A 20,119-nucleotide genomic window follows, 5' to 3' on the forward strand; every position below is an offset into this window, starting at 1 on the left:
AAAAATTTGGAATATATATTAAAAAAAAAATTAACATCACAACTCCTGTACGGGGTCCCTCGTCCAGCTGGCACAAAAAAAAACAGATGGGGGTCCGTGAACAAATGCATACTAATTTGGGGGTCCTTGACATGATGAAAATGTTTGAGAACCACTGTTTTAAACAACTTCACAGAAAAATAAGCCCAAAGTCGCTTCTATTAAGCAGACATGGCAACACTGTGTTGAATCCACTGGAACATGGGCGGAGTTTCAGCTCGGACTGTATTTTATGTAGCACCGCAACGCACTTCCGTTCCGCCTGGACACGTCATTCATTCTAAACGAGGAAGAAAAGAAACGGACCCCAGCGGACCCCCTGGTGCAGAAATCTAATCTAAGAATCATCATGTCCAACTCGGTGCTCTCGGTGGTCTCTCGCTTCCTAGAGGAATACACCAGCACGACGCCCAACAAGCTGAAGGTGGTGGACGCCTATCTGCTGTACATTCTGTTGACAGGAGCCCTGCAGTTCCTCTACTGTCTGCTGGTCGGAACCTTCCCGTTCAACAGCTTCTTGTCTGGCTTCATCTCCTGTGTGGGAGCCTTCATCCTGGGAGGTAAATAAATAAGCATCAGTGTGTGTTTAGATGTTGTTGTTGTTGTTGTTTACATGGTGGTCTAGTGTTAATAGGCTCTATGCACAGCAGCCATATTGGAAATAAATTGGGCCTCTTCTTACTTCCTTCACAGGTGTTACCAATGATACTAATGAAGGCTCTGTTCCATTCTGGTCAGGGTGCTGCTGATATGACATCTGCATGTTGGCTCTCACTAGAAACACTACATTTTGGTTCCCAAATGGCCCCTTATGGTGGGTGTATAACTCTGAGAGTGTACAAATGTACCCTTACGGGTCCATTTGGTTCCATTTGTACACTCTCAGAGTTATGGGGGTCCTTGAAAATAAGACAACCACTATGCCACACTAAATGGAACAGAGCCTTAATTAGTATTATTGGTAACACCTGTGAAGGAAGTAAGGAAGGGGCCCAATTCATTCCCAATATGGCTGCTGTGCATAGAGCCTGGCCTGTCCCAAGCATGCAGTCCCAACAGGCATGGTTGTGTCAGTGTGTGGGCCTATTTACCCCAAGAACCTGAAGTGGCTGCATTAAATGCAAATGTAACTGGCAGCTCTTATTCCAGGTGATCAAAAGCTGATAAGCATCAGTATTTACGAATTTAGAAGTTATTTCAAGATATTTTCTGTGGTATATTGTCTGAGTCTTGTGGGTGGCCCAATAGTAAAAGAGTAAAGTAAAAGTACAGTTCTCTTCCAAAGGGAACTGTAGAATCAGAATTCCCCATGTGGAATCATTTGCCCAGGTTCGAGACTAGAACCTGGGCCGAAGTGTACCCCCCATGTGTATAATCCCTCCCTGTCACTGCTAACCCTAGCTGCAAGCAACTTAGATGCTATCTGCATCTTAAGTTCCAAGAAGCTCCATCAACTTGGATGCTATAATGCTATCTGGCATCTATAAGTTGCAATACCAACCCTTGACAGGCCATTCATTGAAACCAAAAAGTCCTATCTGATTGTATTAAACAAAGTTAAACTCACCAATATTGCAGCTGTGCGGAAAGTGCCTTTGGTTATCCTCTTGTATCTGTCAAGTTTTTGTTTCATAAAAATCCACCGTAGACATGTATTGTGCTGCTTTCTGTCAATACATTCCGTGCAAGTGTCAGAGTTTGGAAGCACTCGCACCTGCATTATGTGTAATATAGAAACGGCTGGTACGCAGGACCGTTGAGTGATTTCCAACAAGCACTTACAAACTCAAACAACTAGAAAACTAATCGCCTGCATGGAATTTCTTGACACAAAGGTAGGTCATAACATTTTATTTTAATGAAACAGACTTGACAGATACAAAGAGGATAACCCAAGCTTTCCATACAGCTGCAATATTGGTGAGATTAAAGTCGTTTAATACAATCAGATAGGACTTTTCTGATTCAATGAATGGGCTGTCAAGGGTTGGTATTGCAACTTCTATGCCAGATAGCATTATAGCATCTCAGTTGCTTGCGGCTACATTGACAGCCCGTTCACAAAACTGAAAAGTTCTATCTGATTGTATTAAACTCGCCAATATTACAGACAAAGAGGATAACCCAAAGTGTGGGTTATCCTCTTTGTCTGTGTCGAACTCAAACATGTAAAAAAAAAATCATGAGTTGCACTCTGACTGTGTTTATTGACAGAAAGTTGCTCTGCTCATAACATGACAATGGGGGATTTGTTTCAAACAAAGTCTTCTTGACACAAACAGAATAACCCAAGCTGACCGTACAGGTGAAATATTGGTGAGTTTATCATTGTTTAATATAATCAGATAGGACCTTTCTGTTTCATGAATGGGATGTCAATGGAGGTTGTAACTAAGTTGCTTGCGGCTATGCTAACCCCTTTCTGTTTGGTCTGGGGAGGGTGTGTAGACAACCATGTCTCCTGACTCTCCTCTGTCACATGAAGTCACCAGCTGCTTCTTTTCACCAGGAGGATGTAATGCATGCACACTTTACTACTTTACCACGTTTAAGTGTTTAACCCGAGGAAGACCTGTATTGTGTTTAGTTTTTTTTTCCACTTTTGAAGAAGTGCCACTATTGATCGCAGTTTATGACAATGGGGCACAAAAGTCACTGTCCTTTTGTTGTGCAGTGATAAAGATCAACCTCCCCACCTGGCTTCCCTCCCCGAACACAGCCAATTGTCTTCGTAGACGATGCTCAGGCAAACTGGATGCACTGCGGTGGAGGCGAACCCCTAGACTCTACGGTTGTGGACATGTATTTTTATCCCTGTGCCAATCTAGGTTCTTAAGAGCTTGCTGGTTTTGGAACAAAGTTCTCTATGTTTACAACTATTATCTTGGCTACACCACCACAACCGTGCCAGAAAATTATTCTCAGATTGATGTAATCCTCTTTCTAAATGTGCCTTTGATCAGCATCACTATGTTCATTTCAGACTGAAAACATTTTTAAGCACCTTTGAGCTTGTGTCAAGACATTATGAGGGGCAAGAAGTAACACTGCATATTCTGTCTTCTTTCTTTAGTGTGTCTTCGTATTCAGATCAATCCACAGAACAAAGGAGAGTTTCTGTCCATCTCCCCAGAGAGGGCTTTTGCCGACTTCCTATTCGCTCACACAGTCCTCCACCTGGTTGTGATGAACTTCATTGGTTGAAACATTGCAGCCCCATCTACAAATGAACCTATGTCAGCAGGTAAGCATGATAATTCACATGCATATTTTTAATAATTCAAACGTTAGTAGTCAAGCTTCAACTTCATCTCCCTGGGGAAAATCAATCATTTCTAGATCTGCTCTGACACAAAATATCCACACGTTATCAAAAACTAAACAAAAAAAAAGATACACACGTGTACGCACGCAGAGGGAGAGAGACATGCACACAAGTGCAGAAAATGTTAGCTAGAAGCCCATTACGTTCGTTCCTCAAAATGTTGTTATGGTGATATGTTGACGCTAACTTTTGGACTCCAACCCATTTAGACCTGAGGCCGATTCTAAAAACGCCTTCTAAAACCTAACCTAAGTTTTCTGAAAACGTTCAAATTCTTACTAAAAAAATAAATAAAAAATGATGTCGCTAACTGTATAGCAATAACTAATGAGACCCAGAGGTGGCTCCCGGATTGCTACTGTATCTCTAGCCCATTAACAAAGGCAACTGAATGTAACAAATGTAGGCAAACTATCAAAATACAATATAAAATGCAATGCTAAAAAGAGTAAGATGATGATTGTCCGAAGCAGGGAAGACAGACAGTTAACCTTTCCTGACTTCTATCTTTCTGCTACTGACCTTAGTGGCTGCTGTGAGATTAAATATTTGGGCCATATAATCTCAAATTACCTTTCTGATGACAAGGACATATATAGACCTTGTCGGAAACTGTAAGCAAACATGCTGTGTCACAAATGTAGCATGTGCTCAGTCAGTACCGTTGAAGGTTTCACTCTTTAGATCTTTCTGTACACCTCTGTATACTGCCCACCTGTGGTATCAGATGACTCACAGTGGCTTATAATGACTGCATGAGGCTGCTGCTGAGAGCTCCAAGAAGCTCCAGTGCAAGCCAGATGTTTGTTAGTGTTGGTGTACCCACCTGCTCTGCCGTGCTACGCAATCTTATGTATAGATTCATGTGAAGGGCATCTGAGTCAGTAAATGACATCATTGCTCTCATAACTAACCGTATAGGTAGTTCTGTCAGGTTCTCCTCTAGACTGTGGAACCATTGGTGCACTTGTCTGTATGTTTGAAACTGAACATGGTCTTTTATTGTATTTCTTATTCTGTTGTTTTTCTTTTTATTGTGATATGGATCTCCCTTGGATCTGAAATAAAGATTGAATTGATATCAATGTGCACAATCATAGAAGATTGTTGAACCAGAGGACAGGTTCATCAATCCTGTCTTCTTCCTCTGCCCCAGCTGACAGCAGGTGCTGCTGGCTTTTCCTGCTAGAGAATAGTTCTGCTAGCTGACTGTTAATGTTACTTTACTGCTGGCAAACTTTATTTTTTAAATATATTTTTGGGGGCTTTTATGCCTTTATTCATAGCATATAGTGGAGATTGACAGGAAACGGGGAGAGAAATATGGGGAGAGACATGCAGTAAAGATGATCGGGAACGGGACTCGAACCCGCGATACACTGTCAGGCTACATAGGTGCCTGAACCGCTAGGCCAGCAGTCCGGGCCAAGAAAATATTTTTATGTTATGTAACATGCTTAACAATGGAAGACCACAGGTTCACCAACAATGATTGGCTTCACGGTTACACTTACCATCTCTTAACCATCCCAAATGACAAATCTGAATGTTTTATGACCCAGGCTCGTTGGAACTTGGAGTAGATGTGAGGACAGGACACCCATACAATAGTTTTCTATTCAAACAGATTATACTGGACAAATACCGAATGGAGTGATTGATGCATTTATTGACCAAACTTGTTAATTGATCAAATGTTGTATTTGACAGATTAGGGTTCTACTTATGTGCATTATGGATTTTTGTTTTATTTGTTTGTGTTTGTTCTTCACAATTCTTCTTTCTATTTAAAAAGTAACAAAATGTAAAAAGGATAGGCACTAATAAGCTACAAGCTTCTCCCTATACCTTTTGGATCAGGCTAAAAGAAAATGCTTTTTTGTAATGTCTCACTGTGCATTGTTCAAATCGAAATATTATATATTCATTCAATCTAGTTGTACAAATAGTATACATTCATTGTATATAAGATTGGCCAATTACAGTTTTCTCTCAGACAACGTTAACATCCAGCATTGGCGTGTTTCCCACTGTTCCATAGCACCCGCTGACAGCTGCCTGCTCAAAGTTCAACCTTCAAATTAAGTATCTTTATTATAGAATGTCAAAATTGACAGAAGAGGGAGCACTAACATTGTTCCACGGCAGCCACACTGTAAAGCCTGTCTGCAGAGATGTTTCTGTTTATTGGCCTCATGAGTGTGTGCATTGGCGGATGCTGATGATCTCAGAATGCCAGATTAACCCATTAAGACCGGGAAAGCATCTGTCATTTTAGATTTTTAGCTAAAAAGCATAATTTTCTACTTTTGGCTCTTAAAAATTGCAGATATACAAACTCTTCATGCCGCACTACGAGCTTGTAAATCTGCTATTTTCTTTTAATCGTGAACATTTTGTGCAAATCTTTGAATATATATATACACACACGCACGCACGCACGCACGCACGCACGCACACACACACACACACACACACACATTCTTTAAAAGTGAACATTTTTAACTCAAATCTTTGCTGAACAAAATATTTTGAGATGGAGGGGTCCGCGGCCAAATACATATTATTTTGGGGGATCCTTGACATGAAAAAGTTTGAGCACCACCGATAAAGCAACATGCGTTTTTCAGAAAAAAAGATTTAGAAGACATTTTTTGTAGAATCGGACTCAGGTCTTAATGGTTTAATTGGTCGACTCCAGCAGTCACCTAAGCAGTTACCTATACTAAATATAAAGTGATGTTCATCTCATACAGTTCACCTCCAGTACTGACAACCTCTTTCTTTTCTCATCGTTCAACAGAAGAGATGTTTAATGGTCCCCACCAAGACACAAAGCCACCTCTTCATTTGTGCCAGGAATTTGGAGAGTTGAAGCCCACCATTCAAAAGGATTTGCTGCAACGTGTCTTATATCGTACAAGACAACTTTGTCTATCGACAAACTATTGAAAATGGTTGATTTTGTTTTATTTTATACTGTTAATTTTCTAAAGCATTCCCTTTTGCACTGAGAGAAATGGAAATAAAAGGCAACTGCAATGGCGTTCATTGTGTATTGTTGTTATTATATCAGCAGAACTGGCCACCACTGAGCAGCATTGGTCAGAGGTCTGGTGTACTACTACTTCATTTTATTTACTCACAAAATGGCATTGATAACAGTGCACAATTGCATGTGACCATTTTAATATTGTATACATTTCCCCTGAATCAAATACTGCCTTTTCTTATTGCCAAGACTAATATTAAGTGTTTATAAAACTTCAATAACTTCAATATTTTAAGCTTTTGTAACACACTTAAATTAAGTGCATTTTGGGTGTATATTCCTTTGGGTTGTTGTAGTTTTCACATTTTACTGTAGATAAGAGGCAGGGGTGCCTTAAAGGGTCTACACCATGAATTTTAACTTTTTCTTCATTTTTGTGTGTATTTGGTCTCCCCCACCTCTCTTCTGTTCCAACAAATACCCGACTTCGAGCATGCAGGCTTTCATAGGCTATCTGTGGTTTTCATGTAAATTGGTCTGAAAACAGTCCGTCAGATTTGTTCCCCCACCCTACGTCACGTCTGGGAACAATTCCTCCCGTTTTTCAGTTCTAACCAAAAAAAAATAATCCAAAAAACATTTTTTATTTTTTTTTTCATTTTTTTTTATATATACATTTTTTCTTTTTTTTTTTACTTTTTCCACACAGAACCAGGACATGACATGCATACAAACTGGCTCAATAGCGCCCCGTGCCAAATAGGACAATGTGGTATTGCAGGTGAAAGTGCTTTATAAGCCAGAGAGAAGTTAGTTGGAATGAGTATATCTGAGGCTTGATTTAGGCTCAAACCTTTTGAAAAACGTTTGAGGGACATAAACAATATGATATCAAATATTATTATTATTTTTTAAATTCATGGTGTAGCTCCTTTAAACAAATTGTGATATTCAATCTCAAAATTGCAAATGTTCCAAATTGTATCATGAAGCACTGAATGTGTGCTCTTTTAGCTTGGTGTTCATAGTGGGTTGAATAATTTAAAAGACACAATCCCAGTGGTAAGCATATGTCAAAAGTCAATCTAAACGTTACAAGACATTAAGCCAAGAGCAATGTTGTCTATGAACTAAGAGACCTCTAAAACATTATTATTGCTATTATTTAGTTCACAGACCACAAGAATTAGTTGAAAAACAAAGTCTGGTTTCATGAATGAATATTTTAGGTTTCCTATATTTCCATTAAAAAAAGTTGGTAACTCTTTACTTAAAGTCTTAAAGCATATACATAAAGCATTATAAGCTCAGTGGAATAGCACATTATAACTACCGGTACCATAACTTAGTCAGTTATAAAGTGGCTTTGTTACAAGTTATGCATACACATTTATAAGAATGTTATGAAGCATTTTAGGTGCATTATGTGATGCATTATAATGCATTATAAATGTGATTATAATTCATTATTGACCCGACCTTTAAGTGAAGTGTTATCTGGTAGTTATAATGTGCTGTTCTGCTGATTTTATGATGCATTATGACTAGCACTTATAAGTTATAATGCTTCATAAACCTTGTTATCAGTTGTTAATAACTGATAACAATTATAAACATTTATAACAAGCGCTATAATGCCTTATAAGTGCATTATATATGTGGTTATTATAACACATTGTAGACACGACCTTAACATAAAGTCTTACCAAAAAGTCTCCAGCACCTATATGGTTAACATCATGATTCAAAACATCTGGATTCCACATGTGGTCATGTGACCAACAGGAAGTTTGCATTGCGGAACGGGGGTCTGTTTTTGGAGAGAGCTGAGGATTGACTCACTCGTCAAACCTCAAACTGATAGGAATAAACATGCAACAGCTCCTCGTACTCACCCTTGGACTGCTAGCCTGCATTCCAGGTAATACCGGTCATCAGTTCTCTGATCAGTTGTATGATTGCAGATGTTCAGTTCCTTCTTCCACCAAGCAATTGGTGAGAAAGGAAAATCTGGTAACAATAGAAAATCTGTGTTGCTTTGCTTCTTTTCATTATCCAGGGCTTTACACAACATAGTGCATGAGTTGTTTCCCCTTTTTTTTCTTTTGGAAAGGGTGAACAAAGTTCAGTCAGACTTCTGTGAGAGGCTTTCCCATTTTTCATTTTTCCTGCCCTGGCACTTTTTAAAAATATATACTTTTGTCTCGTAGCTACAAAGACCTCTTTCAACTGTTCTTTTGAACTGTCATAGACAGTAGACATAGACAGCTAAAAGTAGTCATTCATAGAAAACGAAACCTGGAGTGTGGTAACAAGCAGTCCTTGAGACCACCGTGTGGACACACACACACACACACACACACACACACTAGTATTTTGTCTTCATCATCATAGTTATAACTACTACTACTACTTATAACTGCTACTATTTGTTGTGCTCTCATACTTATAACGCCCCCACTTTTTCCCAATTTGCAGCCTCTCTATGTAGAGTAACTACAATAGAAGACCTCACAGTCCTGGAGGGCAGCTCTGCCACAGTCCCATGTCATTATGACCCTCAATATGCTGGCTATGTGAAGTACTGGTGCCAAGGGAGAACAATCAATTTCTGCACAAGTCTTGCACGAACGGACACACCTCGATCGGCCAGTTCCGGTGAAGAGAAGGTGGACATCTTTGACGATCCTGTCCAGCAGGTGTTCACGGTGACCATGAAAGACCTGAAGGAGGCAGACAGCGGGTGGTACTGGTGTGGTCTGGAGGTGGGTAACATGTGGAGTGCTGATGTCACTGCCTCGATCCACATCAATGTCATTCATGGTGAGTAACAGAGGTGACCTGTGGGATTGATGCAAGCCAGTCCTCCTGATATGGTCACAAATGCTTTTATTTTTATTAGATTGTTTTATCTTCACATTATTGGCACTAATGCTCAGGCTGTATTAACACATTTTATCATATTTTTCTCAATGGTGAACTGAATAGAATTTTGTGGTCTAGGGTCAAGACAACTGTGACATCACAGAAACATTGTATCTATAATTTAACAATTAATATTCACAATACAAAAAACTGAAAAGACAAAATATAAACAAAATATAAACACCAACCAGCAACCACTGACATTGTCCATGGCTGAGATAAGGGCACTTGGAGGTAAAATGACCAAATGCACAAATAACTACGTTATAGATAAATGACTATTACTAAATACCTGAGGAAACGGTACAGTATCAGTTTTGAGTTTTTCTTCATTAGGTGGGCTCCAAAACTGACTGCACATGCCAGTTTTGCTTACCTGACCCAACTGCAAACATTGGTGAAATTGACAGTTACCATCAAAATGATTGCAAAAGCACAAAATCTAGGCTTTGATGATCACTATAAGTATTATATATATGATATGATATTTTATTACGTGTTATCATATATCATCAGGCTTGGAATTTCATAATATTAGGGTCTAGTCCTTTGGTGTTATACATTTTTTGAGGGCACAAAGGCCAAATGCTAGGACAGGAAGGCCATCAAATAAAAGAATGATTTTAAGTCCACGGAAATAATTAATTTAATTAATGTTTTAATACATCGATAACTATCAGTGAAATAAGTCAATAAAAAGATGTTTATTTAACAAAATAATGTAGGCTGTTGGTACAAATTACCAATATTTGTTGGAACCCGAGTCAAAAGTTTATACTTAGATAAATAGATACCTTTATTAATCCTGCAGGGGAATTGCCAGAGGCATGCTCAGCCCTGCACTAATCAAAGTCACTGGACTAAATTGAAGATGGGGAGTCAGGGGGAGGTAAGAACTCAGAATCTCAACAAAAGACACTGGTGTCTAAAAACTGGGGCAGTTGTTTAAGTAAAAGTATCAATACTGTAATGTAGAAATACTCTGTTACAAGTAAAAGTCGTGAATTAAAAATTTACTTGAGTAAAAGTACAAAGGTATTGGTATTAAAATGTACTTAAAGTGCCAAAAGTAGAAAATACTCATTATGTATAAATTGTATAAAAATCTTTTGAAAATAGCAGATCTACAAGCTCACATTGCGTCGCATTGTCAACATAGTTTCTAGCTACAAAGTAACTACAAACTAAAGTGTTTGAATAATTTTAGTGGAGTAAAAGTATAATATTCGCTCTGAGATGTAGTGGAGTAGAAGTAAAAGTACTGAAAACTGTAAATACTCCAGTAAAGTAAAAATACCTCAACATTGTACTTAAGTACAGTACTTGAGTAAATGTACTTAGTTACTTTACACCACTGCTGAGGGGTCATGACAGCCATGACCTTCATGGCCTCCATGAAATTCCTGCCCTATATATCATATCATATAAAACAAAGCTTTACTAAAAAAAGTCTAATCCAATCCAGTTTTGTATTGATTTGGACCTGAAGGTATTTGTATGAATCCACCCTGCTTCACTTCCTCTCACTGGATGATAAGAACAGGGAGCCTCCTGTTCCCCTGGCAGTACACCACAAGTTCATTAGTTTAGCTTATATTGAGCTTCAGGTAATTGTCGCAACCTTGTGATGAAGCTCTCTATCATTCTTCTGTACTCCAAAGAGTCTCTAGCTGAATACAACATGTTCTCACTGAAAATAGCAATATAGGAATAATTTACATTTGGCAAATAAAACAAAAAACAAAAAATCCCTACTTAAAATCTTTTGTACATGGATTGATTGATTGAATGAATATTTTATTAGGCAGAAATGTAAAACAGTCAAACGCTTTTGTCGAAAAGGTACGTCCAAAAAAGTCCTTGGGGTCTTGTTTCCATTGGGGTCCTTGGTATTCAAGTCATAAACATATAAAGTAGCACCAAACAGTCAAATGAAAGGGGGGGGGGGTCTGTCTAAGGGAGAAGTGGTACTACTTCCCCTTTTGGCCTCCTGAAAGGTGAATTTTCAGGGCTGTTTTAAAGGAAGCCAGCGATCTAATTGTTTTTATCTACATCCTTTCAAAGTCTTCAGTTCATGTACTATATGAGTCTGAAAAGACAAGGGTGTAAACAATAACCTGGTTGGCGAATGTATACGATACAACTGTGATGCTGTATTTCTAGTTATACACTCCGATAATCATCAGGTGATTTGTTGTCTGTAGCCATGAAATGCTTATACTGTACGTAGTAAGTGCTTTTATTTTGAGTTGTCAGATACCATATCAAGCCAAAATGGGACTTGGTTGTAACGTTTCTCTTTAGTGTGCTTGTGAAAATGTGATGCATGTTTACTGAGGAGGTCTCCATGCTTGCTTTCCACAGATGTGTCAGTGGTCAACAGCAGAGTCAGTGGAGTGGAGGGGGGTACTGTCACTGTTGAATGTCACTACAGTGAAAGATACAGGTATTATATTTTGTTGCTATAGCCACTTGATTGCTGTTTAATATACACAGTAAAATCCCAAGTGTTATAAAGAGTGTACAAATAGAACCAAATGGACCCATAAGTGTGCATTTGGTTTCATTTGTAAACTCTTAATGAGTAACAAATAAGCAATAAGCCACAAGAGGCTGTGCTTTGGATTGCACTGTGTATGGTTATTATTATTGGTTTTCATTTCTAGTTACTTCACTGCCAAATTGATTGTTCTCAGAGGATACCTATTCTTATTTCCCTGGCTGCAAAGCACCATGTAACTGTGTGCCTTTGAAGAGGACGTAAAGTTTATTGTTATTATAACCCTTATATGCACCTATAATGCTCCTCTTGTATTATCTTGTATACTGCAACTCTTGATTTTTTTTACTGTGTAATCAATGTTCTCTCATTCTTTGTAACTGCGTTACAACAGACAGGCTGAGAAGAAATGGTGCCGCAGTGGAGACTGGAGTTCCTGTTTGGTGACTGACTCTGAGGGGAACTACAAAGACGCCTCAGTGGCCCTCATCGATGACAGGGTGGGCTCCTTTGACTGATTGATTGAATACTTTATTAGACAGAAATGTAAACAGCACGAGGTACAGTCAGACATTTGAGCTAAAAGGATAACGCAAAAAGTCCTGGGGACTTGTTTCCATTGTTGTCCCATTGATGTATTCAATCAACATAGCATAACAACAAAGTAGAGAAAAAATAAAAATAAATAACTGTAGGCAATGAATTCCATCGCCATTGTATGGGAGAAGTGAGTTTACCTCCCCTTTTGGCCTCCTGAAAGATGGATTTTCAGGCCTGTTTTGAAGGAAGCCAGTGATCCACATTTTTTAAGGGATGGGATTTTAAGAGAATTTACCCATGTTTGTTCTATAGGTGGGTGATACCTTTACTATCACAATAAGAGACCTGCATATGAGAGACACAGGCTGGTACTTTTTCGCAGCTGGACAGCGACAGAAGGCCGTACACGTGCTGGTACAACCGCGACCCATCACCAGTAGGTTCATCAACAACTTGTAAATCCTAGAGAACTTGATTTGCCTGTTTATTTCATATAAAAAATAAAAAAAAATCTGTTTCATATCCGATGTTAAGCACTTATTGTTACCTTTAGATTGTGACCAAATTGTGGAGTTTTGTTCCTTTAACTGAGTTATATATGTATGTAGTATAGTATACTACACTACAGTGTGTGGAACAAAGCAACAGTTAATAATACATTGATGGCCCAAAGAAAAATATTCATGGGTGGGCCTGCTATGTATATGTGTATGAATAGTATGTATGTACTGTAGGTTATGTAACCCTCAATGTGCTTTTGGGCCTAATCCATATCTGTATTGATTGTTAGTTGTAGATATTTAATATGGCTTTACGGTAATAAAGAAGGTTATATGGTTATAAGAATGGTATACAATTATAACAAATCACATGTCAAGAATAGACACTTTTTGCAAAGCTATAAAACATACACTATGCGTGACCCACTGTATTTCAAGCTGATGCTCTCATTTATTGCTACTTGCAATGAATATAGTACACAGGGGTTTGGTGTCTTGTTCAAGGACAATGTGACTTTTATGTGCTTCGGTAACAAAACGGTGCACTCTCGTTACCCAACCACCCTGTGTTTTAAATAGTGTCCACATTACCCCTGAGAGTTCTGTATAATGTCTTTAGCTTCAGCTGCTGTGACTATGATGCCATCATCTCTACCGCCACAAACTCAGACTGCTGTCTACCTGCCTCCACCCAAGAACATTACTATGGAGCCCTGGGACACTCAGAGGTACAGTAACACTGCACCGCTTGAGTTGAGTGGAATGTATTATAGCCAGTGGTTCTTAACCTTTTCAGGCTGTGACCACCCAAAATAATCATATTTGAACTGGTGACCCCCCACCCTGACAAGCACTTCAATTTAGTTTAACTCGGTTCCACAGATACATATTGTAAGCTTGTAGATCTGCTATTTTCAACTTTCTTATAATATTTGACAATTTCGGCAATGTTTGACCAGTTTTGATATATATATACATATATATATATGTATGTATATATATATATATATATATATATATATATATATATATATATATATATATATATATATTTTTTTTTACATATTAAAAAGGTGTTAAACTCCTTAAATGGTCACTTCCCTGTCATCTGCCCCCCCACCAAAAAAACAACAACAAAAAAACATGTGGGGACCCAACCCACAGGTTGAGAAGCACTGTAAATTATACACATTATGCACAGTTTATTGCCATTTGCCACACATTTCATGTGCAATTTACAATATAGTAAAGTAGATGGCATGAAACCTAGTCAACAGCGTAAATAGTCACATAATTAGAGAGTGCAAAGAGAACATTGAAGTGCTTCAAATAAACTACGATACCAGGTAAATATCAAACATAGCATCTGTATTAACAACATGCTATCTGAATAACATTTGTCAAGCAAAACAAATCAATAAAACAAAGACCTGTGAACATGTAATCAACATGTATCTGCATATACGTAGTAACTTGTACGTATGTGACGATTCACTCGACCCACATTTCGATACAATTCACTATACTGGGTTCACGATACGATTTCCGTAGTTTTTTACAAAATATGAAGTGAAGGAGTTCAAGTATCTCAGGGTCTTGTTTGTGATTTATTGGGAGGATGGAGGGGGCGATGGGCTGGAGAATCAGAGCAGCAGGAGTGGTGCTGAGTTCGCTGTACCGCACTGTTGTGACAAAAAGAGAGCTGAGCCAGATGGCAAAGCTCTCCATCTACTGGTCAGTCTCCGTCCCCACTTTCACCTATGGTCATGAAATGTGGGCCATGACCGAAAGAACAGGATCGTGGATATAAGCTACCGTAATGAGTATTTCAGCGTGCCATGACGCGCCACATTGTGAGCTTGCAGATCTGCTATTTTCAGACATCATCATCAGGTCCATTGGTGGACAGTATCAAAACAAAGTATTCACTTGAGTACTGTACTTGATTACAAGTTTTGCGCTGGAAAATGGGGAGTGAGTCTGCACTTCAGACTGCAAGGAGGAGGTCATTCCACAGCTTGAGGGAGCCGTGGAATGACCTTTCTAGGACACACGTCCTAGAGAAGAGAGTCTAGGACGTGTGGAGTATTGACCTGGGTGGGTGTTGTGCTGAAGGGAGGGACAGACTTCCTGTGTTGATCTAAGGGAGAGGAAAGGGGTGTAGGGGTGGATCATGTCCTGAAGGTCCGGGGGTGTCATGGCCCTTGGTTGCCTTGGAGCGGTCATCACCAGTGTGTTGTACCAAGTGCGGGCAGCATCCAGAAGCCAGTAAAGGGAATGCAAAAAGGGGGAGATGTGAAAGTTTTGGAAGGTTGAAGACCAGGCGTCCCGTGGCAACAGCAAGGCAAACAGTAGGAACTAATTCTAAATGCTGACTACAGAGGAATCAGTTGCAATAAAAAAATGCAGGATACTGTACTTTACTGTTCAACACCTGTAACGCAATACAGTTAATGTGCAACCTTAAGCATGATTTTATCACCAGCATTTCTCTCTCCAAGGTTTTTCAAAACAAGTTTCTCCTTAAAGTGAAAAAACGTTACTTCCTATACGCGCTCCCAACACTTGACACCTCACTGTTTGCTTTGGTTTCATTGACATAATGTTTATCTACTGTAGGTCAATATAAGCCATTTAAATCAAGTACTGACAGAATGGTTTGTCCTTCTTTCTGCTATTATTTCAAGATACTGCTCCCTCAAGTTTTACAAGGTCTGTTTTGACTGAATTGTTTTGTTTTGTGCTTCAGACGTGCCTTGGAGACCGTGGTGATATGTGTGTCTCTAATACTTCTCATGGGCATGGCCGTATTAGCCAGGAAGATGTGGAATCAGCACAGTAAGGCAGCGTTTCAGCTCTGTATCATTTAATGTATATAACATTAACTGCAGATGAAAATGAGCTCTCAGCTAACTCTGGACATTTACATCAATGTGAAAACTGAAATGTTGATTGATGCGCATTGTCCCTGGTACTGTAAATAAATAGTAAAATAGTAAAATAAGCTATGGTTATGATGGGAAGTATATATGTATATACTAACATATCTTTGATTTGAGTGTAGTGCATCCTACCACTTGTCTGCAAGTTGTATATACTGTAGGAGCTATCTATTGCCTTGCAATTAGCTGTGGCCTTTCTGAAGGCTAAGCTGTTTTTTCTGTCCATATCCAGAAAAAGAACAAAGGCTAAGACAGACAGAAGAACTGAAAGCAAGGCTCACTGTAAGTCCATCACTACTCTATCTATCTGTCTATCTGTCTATCTGTCTATCTGTCTATCTGTCTGTCTGTCTGTCTGTCTGTCTGTCTGTCTGTCTGTCTGTCTGTCTGTCTGTCTGTCTGTCTCAAATTATCGAACAATATCTCTATTACATACGTTTGAATGGGTTCATACAATGATAACCTTCACGTCTTCCACAGGGATACCCAGGGGACTTAGGTGACCTGCAAAGCGCCGCAGTCATTTTCCGCAATGGAGATTCACAGAATGCACACATGCTCTGACTGCAGTACATGTTACTGGCACATTGGACCGGGATATGATGTCGATTTTAACATTGTGACTCTTTATTTCATGTTATATTTTGGAAAATGGGTTTGCATTTACTTCGGATTATGAAGCTTACACACATTCAAACACTGTACGGTGAAATACCCAGTATTAATTTAACCACTTAAATTCCAGCATCCTTATTCTGGGGGAACATTCGCCAAAAATAGCAGATCTAAATGCTCACAACATGTCGCATTGGCATTGTGAGCTTGTAGATAGGCTATTTTTGCTGAACCCTAACCCCTTTGCAAATTGCAACTCTGGTCCGTTTCACTAAGAATAGTGGTCAAACGGGACACAACGGAATGCGTAGAATAATTTGTGTTAATGAAATTAACACTGGGGGTTTGACTGTGCGTTGATGATCAAATACAGTTTATCTTAAACTTTATTTCCAAGCATTACTCTTCTCTTTCTGTACATACATACATTGCTCTCTGTTATTCTCTGTGACTCATCGAATGCTCCAGAATGAAGGACTTTCATGGTGAATAATGCTCTTTTATCGAACACTGTCCACCCACTTTAAAATGTAATGTTTCACTTTGTGTGAGATTTGAAAAAGTGTGTGTGTGTGTGTGTGTGTGTGTGTGTGTGTGTGTGTGTGTGTGTGCGTGTGCGTGCGTGTGTGCGTGTGGGTGTGGGTGGGTACACATGTCAATGTGTACCAAATTAACCAAATGGACCCAAAGGTTTTCCTCTGTTATGCTCTCTTCTGGAAATGTAATATTTAGCAATTGATGGTGAGGATATTGCTTCAGTAAGTGGTACTGTACATGCAAGGCTTTCTATCCTATACTTGTGCAATTTGTACTCATTATGTACCATGTTATTATTTTCAGTGCAGGGACAAAGCTGCTGGAGTGGACAAATATTGTACAAATATGCTGTTGCTGGTAAAATATTCCACCTTTTTAATTGTGATTATCAAGTGCACACCAACATTTCGCTGCTTGTACTTATATGAATGAGTGAAAAATAAACCCATTTGAATCTTGAAAATGAGAAGTCAGTCACATTAGTATTCTGTGAACAACATTTGACACTATGCAGCAGCTTTGCACAGATGCTAGTTTTCTTCATCCAAGGTAAGAACACTGACAATTACACACAACTCACATATATGGAGAACAGGGAATTATGGGGGGGGTTTTAAACTATGGAAAAATAAACTGAGAAACCATTATTCACAGTTCCTGTGGTGATGTCGGACATGGAAAAGATGAAAGTTCAGGTGAGAAGCTCAATCACCATCCCTTGCTCTAGTTGCTTCTATGACTCACAGTTTAAATTGGTGCTAAGGCAGTGCATGGTGGAATTGTGGAGTCCTGGCTCCACAATCACTGTGGTGATTCTGCACTGCACAACGCAAGGATATCTCTGACTGACTGATGACAGTGATAACCTCGTCTTCACCGTGACCATGAATGACCTGAAGGCAGGGGATTCAGTTGTGTACTGGTGTGATGTAAAAAACTTTTTTAACAGCGTGATATTAAGTACAGACTTTATCTAAATGTCACAACATGTCATGTGTTGCTAAAGCATTCGAAAAACATTTTTTGTAAAGTTTCATTAACACAAGTGTATTTGAACGGATAGATAAGAAATTTACGGATTGCCAAATTACTTTTTTATTATTATTATTATTATTATTATTATCAGTACAGAGCAGCTTGAGTGGAGGAGACATACATTAGCTCACATAATAAGGTTGATTTTGTCATGACAAATCTCCACTGTTTTCAGATCCAGGTCTGTGTGTGAGCACCAGTTTGAGTCCGAGAGAAGGAGGCAGCATCACCGTTCAGTCAGTGTCTCTACAGTGACAGATATAAGGCTTATGAGAAGAAATGGTGCAGACATCCAGGAACCTGTATAATCATAGGATCCACCATGACGACCCAGAATGCCTCTCCCCTGCTGAGGGATGAAGGGATATGGGCTTGTTTACTGTGACGAGGATAAGGGTTCAGGTGAACGACACAGACTGGCACTGGTATGCTGTTGCAGACTTATAAGTGCCCTTGTGTACGTCAATGTCACCCCAAAAAAACACAGGTATGTATTTACACACTGTAAAACTATCAGCAGAGAAGGGGAGAAAAAATCGAAACAAATATTTGTCTTCACCTCTGTCTTCAAACAATTAAGACCATATTAACCAATTAATTTGACCATATACTGCAGGGGTCCTCAACAACAAATCTTGAAGGTCCACAAATCCGTTTTTGAATAAGGCTAGGGTCCGCACATGCACGCGCGCGCATGTGCCGCGCGCGCGCGATTTTTTCGCGGATTTGGGCGGATTCGGGTACTTTTCCCCCCGTTTTTTCTTACTTTATTTCGGTTTTAGGGTTAGGGTTATAGTTATTATTATTTTTTTTTTTAATTATAATTTTCCCAGGGTCCACAGAGAGGTGCCCCGCGGTCCGGAAACGGACCGCGGTCCGCCTGTTGAGGACCCCTGATATACTGTATCAGATATTGAGTTAGAATATAAGAAGTTGCATGTCCTTATGTTGTGAATTTGATGATGGCACTGTGAACCGGTGACAGTGGTATTAAACAACTCTCACTGGTGACTATAGTGACTCGTTGGTGTTTTCTTATTAGACAGATGATAGGTTTGATGTTGTCTGGTATATTAGTTACTCTGTAGTTGTTTTTATTTTACTCAATTTATGTGACCATCATACCCTGCATGGTGTAAACACTTATACTGATTTAAACAACATTAGGAAACAAGCACAAATAAGCAACTACACTTTAGAAACAAGCCCAAAAAAAACGCAACCCGCAACTACCGATAATTACAAGCAACTTTACAGAAAAACAAGCCCAAAGGAGCTTATAATCAGCAGACTTGGCAACACTGCCAACACCCCAGTTAGCATCACTGACAATAATGGAAGTAAGACTTAACTTTTTCACCCTTAAAAAGCCTAGCTGTGGTAAAGACAGCCACAGTAGGACAGATATTTGTGCAGAAATGCAGTGCTTTATAAATCAGATACGAAATCTCTGCAGAGAATAGTTTTAAATCTATTTTTTGTCCACTGTTTCTGTCGACCAGCAAATGTACCTGCTTGTAATACAATTAAGTAAGTACTGTAAAGTAATAAGAAGGTGTATTTGCTGCATCAAATCATTACAGGCGTACAGACCTAAATAGGTGAAAAATCAAGATTTTAAACTACTTTTGATTACTTTTTCTCTCCAGACAATAAAATAACACACAACCAATTGGAACTCAGAGGAAAAGAAAGGTGAGAATTTCTTTCCTGGTTTACTTTATTCATTTTGAGAGCAGCCAGTACACAATGTGCATGTAGGAGATATATTTTTTAATGTGCAATGGTCCTTTCATCTTCTTCCTTTGAAGCCACAGTAAAATGACCATGAAAATCCTTCTGGGTTTCCTTGGACTCCTGATAGTTCTACTGGTGATGGATGTGACCTGCAGGAAGCTGAGAAACCGACACTGTAAGCGATGTCACACAAAACCAAGTTCAAATCGATTGAAACTTTGACTGAAACTACAATATTAGGAGCTGTGGTTGTTGGTTCCAGTAAATTAATAGCAAAAATAGTTCTGTTTCTAGTTCTGACTTCTGCAGAAAGTGTGTGTGTGTGTGCGTGCGCGCGTGCGTGCGTGCGTCCATGCTCGCACAAGCAAGCATTTGCATGAGTCTATTTTGTGTTTGTGCCTACACGTAGATATATACAACAATAATGTGTAT

General features: G+C 39.1%; 2 protein-coding genes across 2 annotated transcripts; both read left to right on the forward strand.

Annotated features, from left to right (window-relative positions):
- The first annotated feature begins 283 nt into the window (after window positions 1-283).
- dad1 (defender against cell death 1) lies at window positions 284-6,410 on the forward strand. The gene is made up of 3 exons (XM_084057111.1): window positions 284-599; window positions 3,113-3,283; window positions 6,168-6,410. Exons 1-2 carry the CDS (start codon window positions 389-391, stop codon window positions 3,241-3,243), a joined length of 342 nt encoding a protein of 113 aa, XP_083913237.1. The 5' UTR covers window positions 284-388; the 3' UTR covers window positions 3,244-3,283; window positions 6,168-6,410.
- A 1,741-nt stretch (window positions 6,411-8,151) lies between these two features.
- pigr (polymeric immunoglobulin receptor) lies at window positions 8,152-17,357 on the forward strand. The gene is made up of 9 exons (XM_084057102.1): window positions 8,152-8,277; window positions 8,835-9,179; window positions 11,646-11,727; window positions 12,176-12,281; window positions 12,634-12,757; window positions 13,441-13,549; window positions 15,571-15,659; window positions 15,996-16,045; window positions 16,244-17,357. Exons 1-9 carry the CDS (start codon window positions 8,229-8,231, stop codon window positions 16,325-16,327), a joined length of 1,038 nt encoding a protein of 345 aa, XP_083913228.1. The 5' UTR covers window positions 8,152-8,228; the 3' UTR covers window positions 16,328-17,357.
- The last annotated feature ends 2,762 nt before the right edge of the window (window positions 17,358-20,119 follow it).

The sequence above is a fragment of the Gymnoscopelus microlampas genome, assembly GCF_963454915.1.
Source record: "Gymnoscopelus microlampas genome assembly, chromosome: 5".
In the NCBI taxonomy this organism is placed as follows: domain Eukaryota; kingdom Metazoa; phylum Chordata; class Actinopteri; order Myctophiformes; family Myctophidae; genus Gymnoscopelus; species Gymnoscopelus microlampas.